The following is a 22694-nucleotide window of genomic DNA, read 5'->3' as shown; positions in this document are numbered from 1 at the left end:
ATAGAAAGCAATGAGAAAGTGTTAGCAACACAGCCATGCATTTTGCTGCTTTTTTGGTGAATAAATCTAATTTTATCAATCATGTACTGCAAACAATGGATTTTACTAAGCTAAAAAGTGATTACTACCATGCAATTAAGTCACTCTAGGAGTCTAGGTAATGCAAGCAATTACTTCCATGTTGTAATGTATGTACTGTAGGGTTTCACTCTCAGGTAGTAGGCAGCATTCACACAGGTATGCAGTTTCTTTGTCTAAGCAGGTAGATTAATTAAAGTTCATAAATATTTTTAAGCAAAACATATAAATGGCCTTTTGGCATAAGGCTAAACAAAACAGTCCATATAGTGATACAGGGTTCATCCCTTCACAATATTGTCCAGATTCTCACCGTCCAGTCTGACCAGAGGTAAGAGGTCTCTCCAGCACACAGACGACCAGGTTTCAGACATGTTTCCACCTCTACACACAGCCCCAATTGTCAGAGCTGCACCTCTACTCCCAGAGAAGGAATGAACAGTTCAGCTGCCATTTTAAGTCAGCTGCACCTCCTGGATTGGAGGGTGGGAATGACTAGTTCCGCCATCTCACTTAATTATTCCTAACAAAACTGTACCCATATACTGGTCTCATTAACCCTCTCAGTGCCTCTTATACAGGATTCCGCAAGATGCTTGTCTACATACCCTCCCCCTCTGCTCATTTACGAGCTTGCAGATCCTTAACCCCCTTAATGTCCGGGAAATTTTAAATTTTTGTACATTTGTTTTTTCCTCCCCTTTTACCAAGAGGCATAACTTTATTGTTTTTTCTGTTGACAAAGCCATATTAGGTCTTGTTTTTTGTGGAACAAGTTGTAGGTTTGAAGGATATCTTTCACTTTACTATACAATGTACTAGAAAAAAATGATAAGCAAAATCCAAGTGGGATTAAGTGATGAAAAAAATGCAATTTTTGGTTTCATTTTTACAGTGTTCATTGTCCAGCAAAAATTATATGGAAACATAAATCAGTGCGATTATCGTGATACCTAACTTCCATAGAATTTTTTTCTTTTTAGGTGTTAAGAAAAATTTCCTCCAAAAATTTGATTTTTGGCATTTTTCGAGCCAAAATTTTTATTTTTCCATCAATGGATCTGTGTAAGGGCTTATTTTTTACATGATGAGCTGACAGTTTTGTTTTTAGTATTTTTGTATAGATAAGATGTTTAATCACTTCTCAAAGCATTTTTTAATGACTTGTGGTGCTGTAAAATTGCAATTCTGGTGATTTGATTTTTTTTTCTCTTTACGGTGTTTATTAATTATTATATTTTTTAATGAGGGAAAAGGATGGTGATTCTAATTTATTTATACTTTTAGGCTACCTTACACTATATAATTCACTTCATAGTGAAAATCTTGGTCACCTCTGAAGCTTATCTTGTAGCTGAACTTCATAGGAGTACCAAGATGGCAGTAGCAGGAGGCTTCAGCAGTGCAAGGAGATGATGGGAGTCAGAAAGTGCACCTCTTCACATGTTCCATTTATATACTGCTGTCAGAGATTGACAGCAGCATATAAATGGTTAACAGCTGTGGATAGAGTGGAGCTCCGGTTACTGCTGTAGAAAACAGATAAATACTATTAATTTTGTCGATACCTGCCACATATCGAGCAGGCTCAGCTTCTAAGCCTGCTCTACACATCCTAACCATAAATATATCGATCATGGGACTTTATGGGGATAAATAAATTATATTTCAGCACTTCCCGACATGTTTCAGAAGAGAATTGGCATCTGCAGGGGTACAAAGGACTATATACTGTTTTTTTGTAGCAGTACAATGATAAAAAAATCAATGTTTTGGTTTTGGTCAAGTGAAATGTCTAATAGTTACTAGTGATGAGCGAGTATACTCGTTTGTCGGGTTTTCCCGAGCATGCTCGGGTGTCCTCCAAGTATTTTGGCAAGCTCGGAGATCTAGTTTTTGCGGCTGCTAGACAGCCTGAATACATGTGAGGATTACTTGTTTGTTAGGGAATCGCCACATGTATTCAGCCTGTCCAGCAGCCGCAAATCATGCAGCTACGGCGACAGAAACTAAATCTCCGAGCACACCAAAATACTCAGAGGACACCCGAGCATACTTGGGAAAACCCGAGCAAGGAGTATACTCGCTCATCACTACTAATTACATTTTTTAATACGGAAATAAGTAAACTGGGTAAACTTTTAAAAAGTTTTGACAAGTTGTAACCACTCCTTTGATCAGTGGAGGTCCGGGTCCATTTGTTTCAATGAAGGGACAGAAGCATTTAAGCCCAAACAAAATGGGGTATGGGCTCAATATTAAGTCCAAGGGGCTATTGATCACTGTGTCTTATCTGGAGGAAAAGATAAAAACGTTTGCTCCTTCCTTTGACAATTCAGCAGAGGTGTCCATGAATCAAGGCCCACACTGTATAAAACTACTAAGCAGCGGTTACAGCAAATGAAAACTTTTATCAGAGTTCTGTTACCTTTTAAATGGGGTGTCCAGTTTTAGAAAAAAAGTTCCCCCTGTTGCAAAAACATTGCAATCTTTGGACTATAGGCTTTCTCCAGTATGGGATCACATCCATATGTAAGTGAAGGGGACGGAGGCTGAGTCGCAGTACCAGACACATACTTTGTAGAACATCCTTTTCCTAATTCCAGACAAACCCTTCATCGTTTTTTATTCTAGTTGACTGATACATTATACATTTCTCTATGGATCTTTTTACCTTTGTAATAGCTGTAAAGACCTTCTCCAGAATGGCATTGTGCTGAGCCTTCTGTGGTCCGCTGGCTTGAATTTTGAGAGCCAAAGCGCACGGTTTTGCTATAAACCTAGGAGAAACAAAAGACAAAACTCTTAATATATGGAATTCAAATATATTGTGAAGCAATTTTATTTACAAAATATTGATATCTGAATGGAAATATTATACGTTCACCTCCTCCAAATATACAAAATGTGAGATTATGGCTTACACTAGAAGAACAAAGACGGCTACATATTTCATTATTGTGTTGAGCCCATTTTTATATGCTATTAAGTAGTTCACCTTGTGCTAGAGATGAGCGACTTTGCCTTTTTTAGGGTCGAGTTGGGTTTCATGAAACCCCACTTTCTCAAAAGTCGAGTCTAACGAAATCGGCTGACTATAGGGAAAAGTCGGGAAACACGAAACCCAATGCAAGTCAATGGGGAGAAAAGTCGGCAGTGAGTGGAGGACTGTAAACACACCTGGCATGAATTTTAACCCTAGAGGCGGCAAAATCTCTCTCTCTTCTTCTCTCCCTCTCCCTCTCTCTCTCCCACTCCCACTCCAGCTACGCTCCCACTACGCTACGCTCCGCTTCTCTCATTGGCTGAAAAATGTCACGTGCAAGCATTCGGCGAAACCCGACTTTGGCGCTTGGGTCGCCAACCGCATGGCCGACTTCACACTGTGGTCGGGTTTCGTTTCATGAAACCCGACTTTGGCAAAAGTCGGCGACTTTTGAATCTAACCGACCTGTTTCACTCAACTCTAACTTGCGTATAATGGTAATTCTTCAGGCAGAGCTCCTATATACTGCAATAGGAATTCCATGCACACAGCGAGTACTCCTGCCATAGACACATATAATGAACTTTTATATTAGTGCCAGTGATCGGAGAGCCTCGACATTGATCAGCTTGACCCAACCAGAAACCAACACTATGGAAAGCTTGTTCACCTGTACTCAGTGAGCTCCTCCTAGTGGCAGCTTCAGCCAAACAACATTTTCTAATGCGATTCTTCGGTTGAGTAAGAAAAGCACAGCAGTGACCTCATGTACAATACTTAAATGAGCACAGAAATTACACCCTAAAAATGATAGTAGACATGCAAACCGGCAAGAGAAAAAGTCGCAGGTCTGCACTGCGCCATAGTATAACATTGGGCAGTGCAACCTGTAAAATATCGTATAGCACTCGTCCGATGTATATGCTCGTATGAGCGAGCCCTAAAAGTGAGGTGATTCGGCACTACAAAATCATTAAAAAAATGTACACAATTTAATGAAATAATAGGTATAAGACAGAAGTATACGTCCATCCTTGAGCAGGACTGTAGTACTAGAAACATCCGTAAAGAAAGTTGCAGACCTGTCATTAGAAGGGGCAGAACACTGGGTAGTATAGTATTCCCTTCTCTCTTATTACCAGTAACCTTCAGATCTGCAGTGATTGCCTAACAAACAAACAACCTCTGATAGGCAACCCCTGAATGTGTTGTGGCTGTTGAACAGCCGCTGGGACTTGAACATGTTATTCAAGCACGCCGAAGACACTTGGTTAGGACCCGAGCATGCTAATATAACACCTTATCCAAGCATGTTTGCTCATCACTAGTAAAAAACATAGGGAACTTAGTTGACAATGTTTTGATCCAAAAAGCTTAAAAGCCATCCCACCGTAACAATTTGCACCCAAATCGGGAGGGTCTGGTCACTAATATTAAACCTCTTCTTGTATCCGAAGACCACAATGTAGATGGGGGCAGGATTAAAAATCAATTACATTAAAAGGGTTAAAAACAAACAAACAGTATGATAGGTGAAAATTGCTTCTCAAGATGGAGGCATTCTAGATATTAACCCTTGATACACACCACTCAAGGGGGCTTAATTTGAAGAATGATATGGAGCATTTGCACTAGCCTTGGCTCTTTTTCTACCTTTGTAGGTTGATAGCAGGTGTTCACCTCTTTGTATCCGTGGGCTTTAATTAGTATATAGCGACCTAGAGTGTTGGCCAGCTCATTACTCCTCCACTTCCTCCTCCATCTCCTCTTCCTCCTCCTCCTGTTTCCTCCCTTATTTTCTCATATCCACCCTTTTGGCGATTTTAAGTATAATGAGGTTTGGAGGTCTTGTTCTACACATTATTCCATGATTAAGACCAGTATGGTCAAAACGCGTACAATCGCTGAATTTAATTTTTTTGTATTCCACATGTGTTCTTATGAATAAAGAAGTTTTTTTTAAATTTTAGGCTGTGTGCCCACGATGCGATTTTTAAGCGTTTTTTGCCGCGATTTTCGGCGTGAAAACGCTGCGAAAACGTTTAAAAATCGTGTACAGAACGCACCCCATGCATTCCTATGGCATTCCGCACATGCAGTGCTAATGCTGCGCTTTTTTCCGTGGCGGAATCGCATCGTGGAAAAAATCGCAGCATGCTCATTCTTTTGTGCGGAATCGCAAAGAATTGCCGCGATTCCGCACCCATAGGAATGCATGAGAATCGCTTACTTCCCGCATGTGGCTATGCCCACCATGCGGGAAGTTAAGTGTCTCATGTGCGGTTGGTACCCACGGTGTGGAGGAGAGGAGACTGTCCTCCAGGCTCTGGGTACCATACCCCTGTAAAAAAAAAAAAAAAAAAAAAAAAAAAAAATCGGGGTATATTTACCTTCCGACATCCCGCGCTGCATTCCCGGCCTAAGCGTTCCCAGTAATGCCTTGCGGCAAGGTCCTGTGATGACGTTGGTCTCGCGTGACTCTAGCGGTCTCGCGAGATCGCTATAGTAACGCAAGACCAACGTCATCACAGGTCTCGCAAATCATCGCTGGGAACGCTGTAGCCCGGGATGGCAGCGCGGGACATCGGAAGGTAAATATACCCCGATTTTTGTATTTTTTTTATCATTTTTAACATTTTATCTTTTACTATTGAGGCCGCATAGGCGGCCTCAATAGTAAAAAGCTGGTTTGTCAAACACTATGCTTGATGAGTGTGACCAACCTGTCAATCACTTTCCAAGCGATGCTTCAAATCGCTTGGAAAGTGCTTGAGAAAATCGCGGCAAAATTGCGAAAAGAATTGCGGCAAAATCGCGGTGAAATCGTGCGGGAAAAAAATTTCTGGGAAGGAGTCCAGTTTTTAGTGTGCGTTTTAACACGCAACGTGGGCACATAGCCTGCTGGAGCAGCTCACCTCAATACTGGATGGTTGTCAACCACCCCTGTATCACCCTGTGTATCGCTGAATGTGCTCTCACTTGAATGAGAGTTGATCAATATCTGATTTTTGACATTCATGGTGACTCAGAGCAGCACTCAGGGACTGAATTATATCATTACCATAACATTTGCATTACAGCCATAACATAGCCAATTACATCTGAAAATTAGTGCATGTGTAGTTCTCGGACTTGTCTATACAGAAGACATATTAGTAACGATTTTAATAGTTTTCCGTGGTTTAAGGTTGCGTTCCCGAAAGTAGTTTTTGTTGAGTTTTTTTTAAGTGCATGAAGGATATGTAAACAGATTCTATGAGGGATCAGATTTAAAAGAAAATGTTGTATGGGCAGATCTGAAATAGTTGCATACGTGCAATGAGGCTATGGGCCAGTCTAAAGAAATGCATTTTTAGGCCACGCTTAAAGATGTGGGTATTGGAATTTAAAAAATTGTCCAGGGTAGTGCATTCCAGAGAATTGGTGCAGCACGAAACAAGTCTTTTAGATGGAAGTAGGAAGTTCGGATTATTGAGGATGTTAGACTTAGGTCATAAGTGGAACGGAGGGCACGGTGATAGACAGAGACGAGGGAGAAAATGTATGGCGGTGCAGAACTGTGAAGAGCTTTGTGGGTGAGAGAGATAAATTTATATTGTAATCTGTATTGGATGGACAACCAGTGCAATGGCTGGCACAGGGTAAACGCCTCTGTGTAGTGGTTGGATAGGAATATGATCCTGGCTGCTGCATTCAGGGTGGATTGGAGAGGGGAGAGTTTAGTAGCAAGTAGACTAATTAGTAGAGAGTTGTAATCTTCCAGACGACAATGAATAAGAGCTACAGTAAAAGTTTTTGCAGAGTCAAAGGTAAGAAAAGATCGAATTCTAGAGGTGTTTTTGAGGTGTAGGTGACATGAGCTAGCGAGTGATCAGATGTAGGGAGAGAAGGAAAGATCTGAATCAAATGTCACCCCAAGACAACGAGCGTGCTGCTTAGGAGTTATGGTAGAACCACACGTGGAAATGGCAATATTGGGTTTAGGTAGGTTAGTGGAGGGAGGAAACACAAGGAGTTCAGTGTTTAGAAATATGGAGCCATAAAGCAAAGGTCTGAATGTCGTCCCTTGTTACACCCAGTTGCCATTAAATAACCCAATAGGAGGTTTCAGAGGCCTCCCCAGTCTAAATGCTTAGGTGCTATTGTCACTGGTTAATGTGGGATTTAAGGGAGGAAACTATAGTGATCAGAGAGATCCAATAGCAGCAGATACCAGCAGATGTCTGTTGTGTAAAATAGCCAGCGCACGTCGGGTAAGAATCGGGCTCAGTACATGTGCTATCTCCATGCATATCTTCCTAACTTCTGCCGTACATAGATATATGACAGATGTCAGGAGAAAAGGGCATATGGCAGGAGAGAATTGGGACCATTTGGAACTAAGGCCTTCTGTACAGGGGTCCTATAGCTGCCGTATGATCTGTCACCATTGGTGGTATGCCACTGCTAGGTGTACAGTATGGCGTACACAATAAGTCATCCATCTCCGAGCGCTATGCTATCACACATCGATTACGGTACAATATTAACCAGAAAAATTACATATGGCAATAAATGAAAGACATCGTGGAAAATCAAACCTTTAGCTTTGCAGCACTGACTCCTTTAGCTTTTGCTACATGTGTGCAATAAAACGTTATCTCACACGAGGATAATTGTGCCCCTGCCTCCACAAGTGCCGCTGATTTTCTGGAACACTGATCTGGCAAATGATAAAAATTTCAGAAGTGCCTTAAAGTATGTAGAATTGTTTGTCAAAAAGCTGGACCCCTTCTTCTGTGCAGCTGCTTGACTTTCACATCCCAACCTTTAATTAAGTCAGATTAAAGCAACAGTCTGTTCTCGGCTCCGTCTTTATGTTTTCTCCTGAGAGACGAGACAACGGGAATAATTCTCAGCTCCAGTGCTAAAGCGGCAAAATCTTGTACAATCCTAGAGTGAACATTAGTTTCCCCCTGTAACTTGTTGTGTCTACATGTAGAGTGAAATACTCATTAGCTCCCTCCTCTTCTGAAAATCAGGATGTTCTTTCCGCTAAAAATGACTTTGCCATGCAATGTTACCTATAGTCGCCATGATCGCTCCTTGTCTGTATGGACATCTTTAACATGGGTAAAATTTTAGCTGAAAACCCTTAATGGAGGCTACAATGGTGGCGGACTTGGCATATTGTGGGCACTTCAAATATTGACCTTGCCACAAATGCACACAAATGGCTTTTTCCTCACACTTGCCAATTTTTATGGCATTTTTTCTGCTTGCCATAAGTTTTTTTTCTATAGGCATGTCCTTTTTTTAGGCCAATCCCTTCCACGCCTCTGTCCTGCCCCCTAAGGATGAGTTATGAACCCGACACTCCTTCTAATGAAGCTCAGCTTTCCATGAAGTTTCAGCACATCCTGGGAGTTTTTCCACCTCTTCCAAGAATCAGTGAGGTCTTCCCTTTTTCCACCAATCTCCCAAAAAATGGGAAGAGTTGGCAAGTATTCTTCACACAGTAGAGCTTTTCCACTATTCACTTTTAGACCATTTTTGCACAGTTTCAGTCCATATACAATTTTCTTATAGTGCTAAGAAGTTGCTGCCATATACACCCAAATAATGTCAATATAATGCACTAATAACATGTATCCAAATAATACCGCCATTTGGCTCTTATACTATACTGCAATTCCACTCAAATTCCACTCAAAGGGTAAGTGTACACAACTTATTTTTCAGGCGGCTTCCCCCACGGAAACTGACTGAAAATCCTAACAAAAAAAAAACGTTCAAAGGTATGAACATCAGCAATTCTTTGTAATTCTTCTTTGTTGCTCATATGTTGAGACACCCGGCAGGCAGACAGATTTTTTTTTGCAAGTATTTTGCCACCGTTTTTGGTTAAAAAAACACTAGTAATTTCTTCACTGTTCAACGGAGTGAAGAACAAAAACGACAATAAAAAAATGGCCAAAAACTATGGGAAAGCTTTCCAAAAAAACCATTGGTGGCTAAAGCTACTAGAAAAATGTTCAGGAAACGACTGAATAAAACACCAAAGGCACTACAGAAAAAAAAACTCCAGAGTTTCTCGAAACGTCTTCTGCTTGAAAAACACATCGGGTTCAAATGAGTTTAAAAGACGCTGTGTGCACATTTTCCAAGATTATAATATCATATGAGTTAAAATAATACTGGGTGGGTTTACTCTGCCCCACAGTTTCCTCAGCTGTCTTCCTATGAGTGACATTTTCTACGGTCTCCCTCCTGGCTTTGTACACACCGGGACTGCCCTGTAGGGCCGGGGTCACATTTGCAAGAAACTCGCACGAGTCTCGCATCTCAATACCCGGCACTGCCGCCGGCACTCAGACTAGAGCGCTCAGCTGCATAGAAATACATGCACACTCCGGTCCCGAGTGCCGGGTATTGAGATGAGACTCGTGCGAGTTTCTCGCAAGTGTGACCCCGGCCTAGGTCACATATTCTATTCATAAGCAAGAAAGATTTGGATGAACAGTCTTGTAGTTTATGGAGGGACAATTAGAGTGGAAGAAACTCTGCGGCCCAGCATGGACTTATAGGAGGACTGATGAAATGCAATTACTGGAAATTTACCAGTAAATTCCTTTTTATTTTTACAAAGAGCATGCAAATCGATAAGTATTGCTGTAAATAAAAAAAATAAAATAATGATAAGAACAATGTCATTCAATATTAGAGATTGGAAAGTCTGTTCAGCCCCATTCTGATGCTTCACTATAACCTAAACAATAAAGTTACTATGGATAATTTTCTCCCTTTTGATATAAACAAGACATAAAATCCTATCAGAAGTGACCAAATGCTTCCGAGATGTATGAAAATAATGCCAGTGACAGTAATTAATCACCCTTATATATTCTCAGGTCACTTCTAGAATGGATATGTATGGTAGGAGTCACAGATTCACATGAAAGTATAATAAATCATTCAGAGTTTCATCCAGAAAATTTGGGTAATTTCTTTTTTTCACCCTTGTCATCTGTGTACAGTCTGTTTTTTTTTTTTTTTTTTTTTACAGCAGCAGCCATTAATAGTTACCTGGACCATTTACATTTTCCCATGTAAAAAAAAATTGCAATTTATCCATAATATAACTCCACATGGCATCCGATTTTTGGGCGCACCCACAGACTTGAATGGGCGAGTCTTATCCGATTTACAGAACAAACTATTGTATGCTGCGATTTATTTCACAGGCAGATTCGGTCAGTGAAAAAAAATTTCTCATCTGCGCTGTCCCATTGAATAACAGTTGTCTGACTGATATCGTTTTTTTTTCACAGATAGCATTCAGACCAAAAACAAAGTTGTGTGAACAAATCCTAAAAGTCAGTCCTCCCCTGAATGTACCTCTGGTGCTCAACAGCATGGCATGGAAAAAGTCTTGGGAGAGTCGTCAACTCTCCCAGGAAGTCTCAGATACAGATATTAGGACTTCTCGACTAAGGAAGTGGAGGAGACCTCTAGATGGTAGACAACTTGCCCCTTTTATCCTGCCTATCATCCAGTCCTGGCTTTTTCGAAGTTATTTTTGAATGCATTAATGGCACGAGAAACTTTAGTAAATACTGGTGACGGTCACTGGAAAGCTATTCATTTTTTCCCCCTTTATCAATGTTTAGAAATCTAGAATGGAAAGTCCTTTGAGAAGCAACACCTTCTAAGCAGAAATTATGTGAAAAACAAAAAGAAGTGAGCCAAAAGACTAATCCAACGACATAACAGAAGAGCTGTTCAGGCTGAAACTACAATGCTACAGACCTGAGAAAAATGGCTAATGCCAAAAATGCACACTCCAAAAGACTAGTTTCCAATTTCAAAGACAGGAATTTGGCATTGCCCCCTTCACCTTCTCCTGTTTTCAAATCTGGGAGAATAAACAGTCCAAGGAGCCTTGTAAAAAGGTGCGAGACTAGGAACACTTGTTTAGGATAATCTTGCGAGTGCAAACAGGCTGCCAAGTCATTATCCCCCTCTACTCCTCCTTGGTCAGACCTCATCTGGAATACTGTGTCCTTTTCTGGGCACCACATATTAAAAAAGACAAACAGGAGAAAGTTCAGAGAAAAGCGACCAGAATTGAGACCAGTCTTGAAAAAATGTCCTAAGAGGAAGATTTAAAGGATCTGGGAATGTTTAGCTTGCAAAAGAGAAGACTGAGGGGAGACTTAATGACTATCTACAAATATCTGAAGGGCTGTCACATTGTAGACGGATCATCCTTATCCTAGTTGACACATGGAAACAGGAGAAGCAATGGAATGGAAATGAAAGGGAGAAAATACAGATTAGATATAAGAAAAAACTTTTTGACGGTGAGGGTGATCAAAGAGTGGAACAGGCTGTCACGAGAGGTGGTGAGTTCTCCTTCAATGGAAGTCTTCAAACAGAGGCTGGACAGACATCTGTCTGGGATGATTTAGTGAATCCTGCATTGAGCAGGGGGTTGGACACGATGACCCTGGAGGTCCCTTCCAACTCTAACATTCTATGATTCCATGGTTCTAAGAGTACTACACTTGTTCATTGGTCGTGTCTAAAACCGCAGCTCTACTCATGAATTGGGCTGAGCTCCAATACCCGACAAAACCTGTAGATAGATATGGCACTGTTTTTTTTAATTTTGTACAATTGCTTTTAATGAATAAAGAGGACATTTCACTAAATTTTTCATGTTGAGCTAGACGTATTATATAATATTGGCTGCAAAGTGGAATCAAACTTTTTTATTGCTAGTTTGTTTTTATTAATTTCACCTCTCCGTTGCAATCAAAGTATTTGACACCTAATGAGTTACGTTTTGTTAAGTCTAAATGGATGTTATCAAAACTCATGCAGGGAGATGGAGTGCACAGCCCCAGTGAAAACTATCTAATAACACCCACTTGGACACAACAAAAGTGAACTCATTAGGTGCCAAATTATTTGATTGCTAATATCTTCACAATGCAGAGGCGTAATAATAATAAAAAAAAGTTTTAATTTGCTCTGCAGCAACTATTACATTGTATGTCCAGTTCAACATGAAAAATTTGGTGAAAGACCCTATTTAAATGCTGGCTATCTGCAGCCACCACTCGAGGGAGCAGGCTTGCGACAAAAGAGTGCAGTCTTGTGACTGTAGACTGCTGGATCGTGACAGAGTGCGGTATCTTCTGTTATAGTCTAATATTTCACATTCAGTACAGAACGCTTGCTGCCATCTTTCTCCACCACAGTTCCTATATTTTCATCTATAGTTGAGTCACTTGGCCATGTTTCCATGTGGAAGGTATTGTTTTTAGCTGCAATTCTTCCTGGAAGACGACTTCTGACCAGACTTTTCTAAACAGTAGATGTGTTGCTGGTTCCTACTGGCTGCTGCCAGTACTGAACTGATGGCACTGCTGGACATCTTCTGATTTCGAAGGGAAGCAAGCATGATGTGTCCTTCATCTGCTGCTTTAAGATTTCTTGGACGACTACTGCCTCTAAGATCCTCAACGTTGCCCATTTCTTGGAGTCCTTAATGCTGAGAAATACAGGTGGTTAAATAACCATCATGCAATACCACCATGGAGATAGTTGATCACCTCCAAATTTTTTCTGCAGCAGGACAACGACCTCAAACATACAATCAATGTCATTAAGAACTACCTTTAGTGTAAAGAATAACAAGAAATCCTAGAAGTGATGATTTGACCCCACAAAGCCCTGATCTCACATCATCCAGTCTGTCTGGGATTATATGAAGAGGCAGAAGGGTTTTCACAAGAAGATCTGTGGTTTGTTCTCCAAGACGTTTGGAACAACTTCCTGTAGAATTCCTTCTAAAACTGTGTGTAAGTACTTACCTAGAAGAACTGAAGCTATTTTAAGACAAAGGGCGGACACCAAATATTGATGTGACTTAGATTTTCCGTTCAGCTCCTTTGCGTTTTGATAATTGATAAAAATAAACTATTATTGTGTCTACTTTTAAAATCATTCTTACTTTGCAGAAGTTTTCCACCCCACCCCTAAAACTTTTGCACAGATCTGTACATAAATAAATACATGTTTATTTAGTATATGTATGATTATATTTAATGCATTACCAAATGTCCTTTATGGTTTGCTGTTCGAATATTACAGCAGTAAGAATTTACTAATATAGATAATGTGTGTATAACACTACGAGTGACTCCGGCTCAGTTACCAGGTGCAGGGAAAAAACAGCAGGTCGTTTCTAAAAAAAAATCAGAGATACAGGAGATATATGTAGGAATTTGGCACAGGAAAATGACTGGAGAAAACTTGGCAATGAGTGGCAGAAAAAAAAGATGCCGCCTACTGCTTTATCCACAATGTTAATCTAAATCAAATGTGACATATTTGTAATGGAAATCAGCCCACCTGGATACACTGATACTGAAGGTATAAATTTTAGAAAAAGATGCTCAAGTTTTAAAGCAATGGTTCATCTCTTACTCCTGTATAGTTAGAGTCAGGAAGAGCAAATCTGTAAAAATTCATAGACGTTCGATTGAATTTGGCCAGAAAATTCGATTTGCATAAAATGTATTTCATGCGAATTAAAGACATAAATGGAGGGATTAAAAAAATGAAAAACATTATACATTCTGTCCACCTGTCCAGGCGCCAGTGCTCTCTGCTCAGTTTTCTATTGGCTCACTCACTACCTCTAGCTCCGGTCTTGTCTTCCGTTTCATCCTTTGGCGCCTCCAGCACTGACTATGTCTGTTGTGACATCATGATGTGTGCTACTCCGTTGCGTGAGGTCTAATCAGTGGCGTAGGTACTAATACATAGAGATGAAGATGGAAGAGAAGACCAGTGCCGGAGGGAGGGACCCAGTGGAGGACCTGGTTGGGAGCTGCAGAGAGCGGACAGGTGAGTAAAGAGGTGAGAAAAATGTTTGTGTTTTTTTTAATCCATGCACTAAAAATAATCAAGGAATATAACAGCTAGCTTGGTATCGTTTTGCTTAATCAGAGCAAATAAAATTGCAAAATATTCTGGGACTCTTAACAAATTTGAATTTTGGGGAAGTTTGAAGCAAATTTATTTTACCTGGAATCAATTCACTCATTTCCCAATTCACATCACCTTTTAGTCATAGGACCGGCAATATGGATTTCAGTTATATAGTCTATTAATTTTTTCATTAGAGATAAGCCAGAAAAGTTCCTTATGGAATAGAGCAAGCATCGGTTGTAGACACTTTCAAGTTGTATTAAAAATATGAAACATAAGTCATTAGACACAGTAGACATACAATTACATACATCTCAGCCATAGGTTAGACGACTGTCCCCACTGTCAGTGAATATAATGCTGAAGTTAGTATAAACCATGTCTTAGGCAGAATTGACATTGTGAATATTTCTGAATCGGTTCTCATCTGACCAGAGCACCTCCTCTTCTTATTTTTCTACAAGCTAGCTGTTTCCCCTATGTGGCATGTGGAAGAAGGTGCTCTGATCAGATGAGAGTAAAGAAAAACTTTTTGGGGCTAAATGGAAAACACTATGTGTGGCGGAAAACTAACACTGCCCATCACCCCAAAAACACCATCCACCCCATCACACATGGTGGTGGCAGCATCATGCTGTCGGGAGGATTTTCTTCTGCAATGACAGGGAAGCTGGTCACAGTTGATAGGAAGATGGCTGGAGCTACAGTAAATGCAGGGCAGTCCTGGAGGAAAACCTGTTAGAGATTGGGGCATAGGTTCACCTTCCAGCAGGACAACAACTGTAAACATACTACCAGAGCTACAATAGTATGGATTAGATAAAAGAATATTCATGTGTGTGAACGGCTCAGTCACAGTCCAAACCGAAATCTTATTGAGAATCTGTGGCAAGTCTTGAAAATTGTTGTTCACAGACGCCTTCATCCAATCTCACCAAACTAGAGCGAGTGTGCAAAGAAGAATGGACAAAAATTATACAACAAAAATGTAAACAATGGTCACTCTTTAAATTTTTAGCTTTTGTAAAAAAATACAACCTATATCTTTATTTTCTGTTCATATCACATTTGTGATTACCGTATATCAGATTTGTATACTGCAAAAAAGGCATGGACCTGTATGACAAAGTCTATTGTTACACGTTTTTAAACAGAACATATATAAACCTATTTCCTTGATTCGATTTTTCAGGCATTATACTTTTCAGTACTGTAAGTAGGAAACTCCTGATATAAACCTGACAGACACACTTTAGCACAATTTTTCTATGAATGTGTCTTTTTACCTTTCCAAATGTATTCTGCTAACAATATGGAGAAAAGTAGTCAAATCAGAGTGTAACATGCAGCAGCATCACATCCTGGAGATTATATGTAGAGTACCTGCGGCTCTGTGTGCCCATTACTATCTTTTTCTCCTCCTGGAAGTATATCCTTTGGAGAATATGTCAAAAACATGTTCTCAATGACAAATTAATGACATGGTATTAAAATCCCTTCCACGATAGCAATAGACCATGTAATGGTTTATAGCTCCCACGAGGTCCCCTAACAATTTCTAGAAGATTGTGGAACAGTACCGAGTTTTTACACCAATGACCTAGGACTATAAATACTTGAAGGCTAACCTCCAAAGCTGCTGTTGCACATTTTAGTCCCTTTCTAGTTTTCGTCTTATATCAGATCCTAAATCCCCTACCGCTGTTCAGGCCCAGATTGGCAACTTACCCAACCGGGCATTTTCCTGCTGGGCCTCCATTTTCATGCAGTTATGGGCCGCTGGGTGGGTGCCCACTCCTCTGGCCACTTGCCAGATAATGCGGCGGCCACCGGCCTCTTTTTTCCTGCCGCCGGCCCTTTAAATTTGCTGGCAAGGCGGCAGGCAGCGGCACCATAGGGGGTTAAGAACGTGCCGCGACGTGACGCTGCACGTCGTCGGACGTTCTTTGAGGGCGGAGAGCCGGAAAGAGCGCGCCTCTGCTATGCTCTTCCGTTACTGGCTGCCTGCGCCAGGCACAGATACTGGCCTATCAACGGCGACGCCGCAGCCGTGTTCAACGACCCAGGCCAGGAAGCAGGAATTTATCCAGGGACCAGAGGAGGCTGGGCAGTGGGAGCTGCTGTGTGTGACTCGACTCCTACCCCCGCGCTCCAGGCTCAGGACAGGTGAAGTTCAGGACAGGTCCAGTAAGTTCATTCAAAGCAGTGTGGGCCTTGGCCAGAGCCAGGGGTGAGTTAAAAGAGGCTGGGGGGGTGCACTGATGTGATGCCTGGATATATATATATATTCAGGGCAGAGCTGGGGGGGCCACCATCTGCCAGTGTGGATGTATATACAGGGACTTGGGGGGCCACCATCTGACTGCACTGATGTGGATGTATATTACAGGGCAGGACTGGGGGGCCGCCATCTGCCTGCGCTGATGTGGATGTATATACAGGGCAGGACTGGTGGGGCCGCCATCTGCCTGCACTGATGTGGATGTATATACAGGGCAGGACTGGGGGGGCCGCCATCTGCCTGCGCTGATGTGGATGTATATACAGGGCAGGACTGGGGGGCCGCCATCTGCCTGTGCTGATGTGGATGTATCTTACAGGGAAGGATTGGGGGGGCCGCCATCTGCCTGCGCTGATGTGGATGTATATACAGGGCAGGACTGTGGGGGCCGCCATCTGCCTGCACTGATGTGGATGTATATACAGGGACTGGGGGGCTGCCATCTGCCTGCGCTGATGTGGATGTATATTATAGGGCAGGACTGGGGGGCCGCCATCTGCTTGCACTGATGTGGATGTATATACAGGGACTGGGGGGCCACCATCTGCCTGCACTGATGTGGATGTATAATACAGGGCAGGACTGGGGGGACGCCATCTGCCAGCACTGATGTGGATGTATATACAGGGCAGGACTGGGGGGGCCACCATCTGCCTGCGCTGATGTGGATGTATATACAGGGACTGGGGGGCCGGCATCTGCCTGCGCTGATGTGGATGTATATACAGGGCACGACTGCGGGGGACGCCATCTGCCAGCACTGATGTGGATGTATATACAGGGCAGGACTGGGGGGGGGGCACCATCTGCCTGCGCTGATGTGGATGTATATACAGGGCAGGCAGGACTGGGGGCCGACATCTGCCTGCGCTGATGTGGATGTATATACAGGGCAGGACTGGGGGGCCGCCATCTTCCTGCACTGATGTGGATGTATATTACAGGGCAGGACTGTGGGGCCGCCATCTGCCTGCACTGATGTGGATGTATATACAGGAACTGGGAGGCGCCATCTGCCTGCACTGATGTGGATGTATATACAGGGCAGGACTGGGGGGGCCGCCATCTGCCTGCGCTGATGTGGATGTATATACAGGGCAGGACTGGGGGGGCCGCCATCTGCCTGCACTGATGTGGATGTATATACAGGGCAGGACTTGGAGGCCGCCATCTGCCTGCGCTGATGTGGATGTATTTACAGGGCAGGACTGGGGGGCTGCCATCTGCCTGCACTGATGTTGATGTATATACAGGGACTGGGGGGCCGCCATCTGCCTGTGCTGATGTGGATGCATATGCAGGGCAGGACTGGGGGAGCCACCATCTGCCTGCGCTGATGTGGATGTATATACAGGGCAGGACTAGGGGGGCCGCCATCTGCCTGTGCTGATGTGGATGTATATTACAGGGCAGGACTGGGGGGCCGCCATCTGCCTGCGCTGATGTGGATGTATATACAGGGACTGGGGGGGTCGCCATCTGCCTGCGCTGAGGTGGATGTATATACAGGGCAGGACTGGGGGGTCGCCATCTGCCTGCACTGATGTGGATGCATATACAGGGACTGGGGGACCGCCATCTGCCTGCGCTGATGTGGATGAATATTACAGGGCAGGACTGGGGGGCTGCCAACTGCCTGTGCTGATGTGGCTGTATATACAGGGACTGGGGGGTCGCCATCTGCCTGCGCTGAGGTGGATGTATATACAGGGCAGGACTGGGGGGTCGCCATCTGCCTGCACTGATGTGGATGTATATACAGGGACTGGGGGAACGCCATCTGCCTGCGCTGATGTGGATGTATATACAGGGCAGGACTGGGGGGGACACCATCTGCCTGCACTGATGATGATGTATATACAAGGGCTGGGGGGGGCGCTGTCTGCCTGGTCTGATGAGATCACTGACATGATATATATACAAGGGCTGGGCGGTCCTGACTGGGATGATGATGTATATACAGGTGCTGTGGGGCTGGTGCTGGCGTGGTGATGTATATACAGGTGCTGCGGGGCTGGTGTGGTGATGTATATACAGGTGCTTCTGGGCTTTCGATACTTGCGGCACTTGTGATTCCTATCTCTTCCATCTCCTCCGCTGCAGCGTATTCTGACTGTGCTGTTTCATCTTCCTGAACAGTCACAGTGCAGAGAGCCAGAAGACACCGATGTTGAGGGGTCCGGAGCAGAGCAGCGGCCAGCGAGGAGAGTTCAGGATTTCAGTTTTTGTTTTTTTTATGTTTTGAGCTATATATGAGGCCGATCATACACTGGAGCATCATATGGGGCCCATCATACACTGGAGCATTATATGGAGACTCATATGGGGCCCATTATATATGGAGCATTATATGGGGCCCATTCTGTTTGGAGCAATATAAGGGGCCCATTATATTCTGTATGGAGCATTATATGGGGCCTATTCTGTATGGAGAAAAGTATGGGGCTCATTATACTGTATGGAGTATTAAGTGGGGCACATTATACTGTTTGGAGCATTATATGGGGCTCATTATTCTGTATGGAGCATTATATGGGGCTCACTACAGTGTATGGAGCAATATATGGGGCTCATTATTCTGCATGGAGCATTACATGGGGCTCATTATTCTGTATGGAGCATTATATGGGGCTCATTTTTCTGAATGGAACAATATATGAGGCTCTTTATTCTGTATGGAGCAGTATACGTGGCTCATTATTCTGTATGGAGCACTATGCGGTACCCATAATACTGTATGGAGCATTATATGGGGCTCCCTTTTCTGAATAGAGCAATATATGGGGCTCAATATTCTTAATGGAGCAATATATGGGGCTCACTATTCTGAATGGAGCAATATATGGGGCTCATTATTCTGTATGGAGCAATATATGGGGCTCATTATTCTGTATGGAGCAATATGGGGCTCATTATTCTGTATGGAGCACAATGCGGTACCCATAATACTGTATGGAGCATTATATGGGGCTCCCTTTTCTGAATGAGGCAATATATGGGGCTCATTATTATGAATGGAGCAATATATGGGGCTTATTATTCCGAATGGAGCAATATATGGGGCTCATTATTCTGTATGGAGCATTATATGGGGCTCATTTTTCTGAATGGAGCATTATATGGGGCTCATTCTGTATGGAGCAATATATGGGGCTCATTATTCTGAATGGAGCAATATATGGGGCTTATTATTCCGAATGGAGCAATATATGGGGCTCATTATTCTGTATGGAGCAATATATGGGGCTTATTATTCTGTATGGAGCATTATATGGGGCTCATGTTTCTGAATGGAGAACTATATGGGTCTCATTACAGTGTATGGAGCAATATATGGGGGCTCATTATTCTGAATGGAGCAATATATGGGGCTTATTATTCTGTATGGAGCATTATATGTGGCCCATTATTCTGTATGGAGCACTATATGGTACCCATAATGCTGTATGAAGCAATGTATGGGGCTCAGTATACTATATGGAGCACTATGCGGTACCCATAATACTGTTTGAATCATTATATGGGGCTCCCTTTTCTGAATGGAGCATTATATGGGGCTCATTATTCTGTATGGAGCATTATATGGGGCTCATTACAGCGTATGGAGCAATACATGGGGCTCATTATTCTGAATGGAGCAATATATGGGGCTCATTATTCTGTATGGAGCATTATATGGGGCTCATTCTGTATGGAGCATTATATGGGGCTCATTCTGTATGGAGCATTATGCGGGGCTCACTATTCTGTATGGAGCATTATATGGGGCTCATTATTCTGTATGGAGCATTATATGGGGCTCATTACAGTGTATGGAGCAGTATATGGGGGCTCATTATTCTGAATGGAGCATTATATGGGGCTCATTTTTCTGAATGGAGCATTATATGGGGTTCATTCTGTATGGAGCATTATATGGGGCTCATTATTCTGTATGGAGCATTACATGGGGCTCATTACTCTGTATGGAGCATTATATGGGGCTCATTTTTCTGAATGGAGCAATATATGGGGCTCATTATTCTGTATGGAGCATTATACGGGGCTCATTATTCTGTATGGAGCAATATATGGGGCTCATTATTCTGTATGGAGCATTATATGGGGCTCATTGCAGTTTATGGAGCAATATATGGGGCTCATTATTCTGAATGGAGCACTATATGGGGCTCATTATTCTGTGTGGAGAATTATGTGGTGCCCATAATACTGTATGAAGAAATATATGGTGCTCATTATTCTGTATGGAGCATTATGTGGTGCCCATAATACTGTATGGAGGACTATGTGGTGCCCATAATACTGTATGGAGGACTATGTGGTGCCCATAATACTGTATGGAGCAATATATGGAGCTCATTATACTGTATGGAGCAATATATGGAGCTCATTATACTGTATGGAGTAATATATTGGGCTCATTATTCTGTATGGAGCAATATATGGAGCTCACTATACTGTATGGAGCAATATATGAGGCTCATTATACTGTATGGAGCAATATATGGGGCATGTTAATCTGTATGGAGCTCTATGTGGTGCCCATAATAGTGCATGGAGGACAATACTGTCTGGTTTCTGACCTATTGTAGAATGTACAATAGATATTAGTCATGTAATGTAAGAAGTGAAATCTTTGGCATTGTCTACCTATATTTCTTTGCTGTATCTGTGCATTATAAATTGTCGTACATGTTAAAGAGGCCCACTGAGACTTTCACCCGTGGCCCACAAAAACCTGGAGCAGGCCCTGTATGAACTGCACAGTATCACTTCTCCTGTCGACATTGGACTTTGCAAGGGTCAATATCGGTTTAGTATTTTTAATATTACTATGGCCGAATAAAAATAAAATATTGGAAAAGTTGTTTAAATGGATTATCCCAAGTAATCCCCTCTCCTCTGGACAGGGGATAACTTTCCAATTCCAGGAGATCCGACTGCTGGGACCTTCATGATCCTGAAAATCGGAACTCTGTAGAGCACCATGTAAATGCATCTGTGGTCGATCACACGCACTGTGGCATCATTCATATGTGGGTCTTCAATAGTGTTGAGCATTCCGATACCGCAAGTATCGGGTATCGGCCGATACTTGCTGTATCGGAATTCCGATACCGACTTCTGATATTTTTTCAAAATCGGAAGTCGGCATCGGAATCGGAAGTTCAAAGTTGATTGACAGCCTGACGTCATCATGATGCGCGGTGTGTGCGCATCATGATGCGCCGTCATTTCGGGCCTTCCGGGGGTCTCTGCCGGCCTGCCGGGGGGCTGTGCCGGCCTGCCGGGGGGCTGTGTGGACTGCCCGGGGTCTGTACCGGCCTGCCGGGGGGCTGTCCCGGCCTGCCGGTGGTCTGTGCACCCTGTGGGGGTCTGTACCGGCCTGCCGGGGGGCTGTGCCGGCCTGCCGGTGGTCTGTGCACCCTGTGGGGGTCTGTACCGGCCTGCCGGGGGGCTGTGCCGGCCTGCCGGTGGTCTGTGCACCCTGTGGGGGTCTGTACCGGCCTGCCGGGGGGCTGTGCCGGCCTGCCGGGGGGCTGTGCTGATGTCCGGGGGTCTGTGCAAGCATCGTCCGATGGGACTACAAGTCCCATCTGGCGATGCCTGCTACCATGACAGTGATTGACACATTAGCCAATGATGGGACAGTAGTAGTCCCATCATCCGGCTAATGTGTTAAATGTAAAAAAAAAAAAAAAAAAAATACTACATACATACTACATGCATGCTACATACATACTACATGCTACATACATACTACATACATACTACATACATACTACATACATACCACATATATACTACATACATACTACATACATACCACATATATACTACATGCATACTACATACATAACACATATATACTACATACATACTACATACATACTACATATATACTACATGCATGCTACATACATACTACATGCTACATACATACTACATACATACTACATGCATGCTACATACATACTACATGCTACATACATACTACATATATACTACATGCATGCTACATACATACTACATGCTACATACATACTACATATATACTACATACATACTACATACATACTACATGCATGCTACATACATACTACATGCATGCTACATACATACTACATGCTACATACATACTACATATATACTACATGCATGCTACATACATACTACATGCTACATACATACTACATATATACTACATACATACTACATACATACTACATGCATGCTACATACATACTACATGCTACATACATACTACATATATACTACATACATACTACATACATACTACATGCTACATACATACCACATATATACTACATACATACCACATACAATACATTCATACAATACATA

The 22694-nt window shown here is 42.7% G+C and overlaps 1 protein-coding gene across 1 annotated transcript in view; it reads right to left on the bottom strand.

Annotated features, from left to right (window-relative positions):
* Window positions 1-22694, bottom strand: part of CERS6 (ceramide synthase 6) — a 384005-nt gene that overhangs the window by 157808 nt on the left and 203503 nt on the right. Inside the window, exon 2 of the mRNA XM_073545799.1 lies at window positions 2753-2858. Within this exon, the coding sequence (XP_073401900.1) occupies window positions 2753-2858 (106 nt within the window). The remainder of the gene's footprint in view (window positions 1-2752; window positions 2859-22694) is intronic.

This window comes from Dendrobates tinctorius, unplaced genomic scaffold, assembly GCF_039654945.1.
Source record: "Dendrobates tinctorius isolate UK_male_01 unplaced genomic scaffold, ASM3965494v1 ptg000143l, whole genome shotgun sequence".
NCBI classification, from domain to species: Eukaryota; Metazoa; Chordata; class Amphibia; order Anura; family Dendrobatidae; genus Dendrobates; species Dendrobates tinctorius.
The sequence above is the reverse complement of the archived record's forward strand: the minus strand, read 5'-3'. Positions and strand labels throughout refer to the sequence as shown.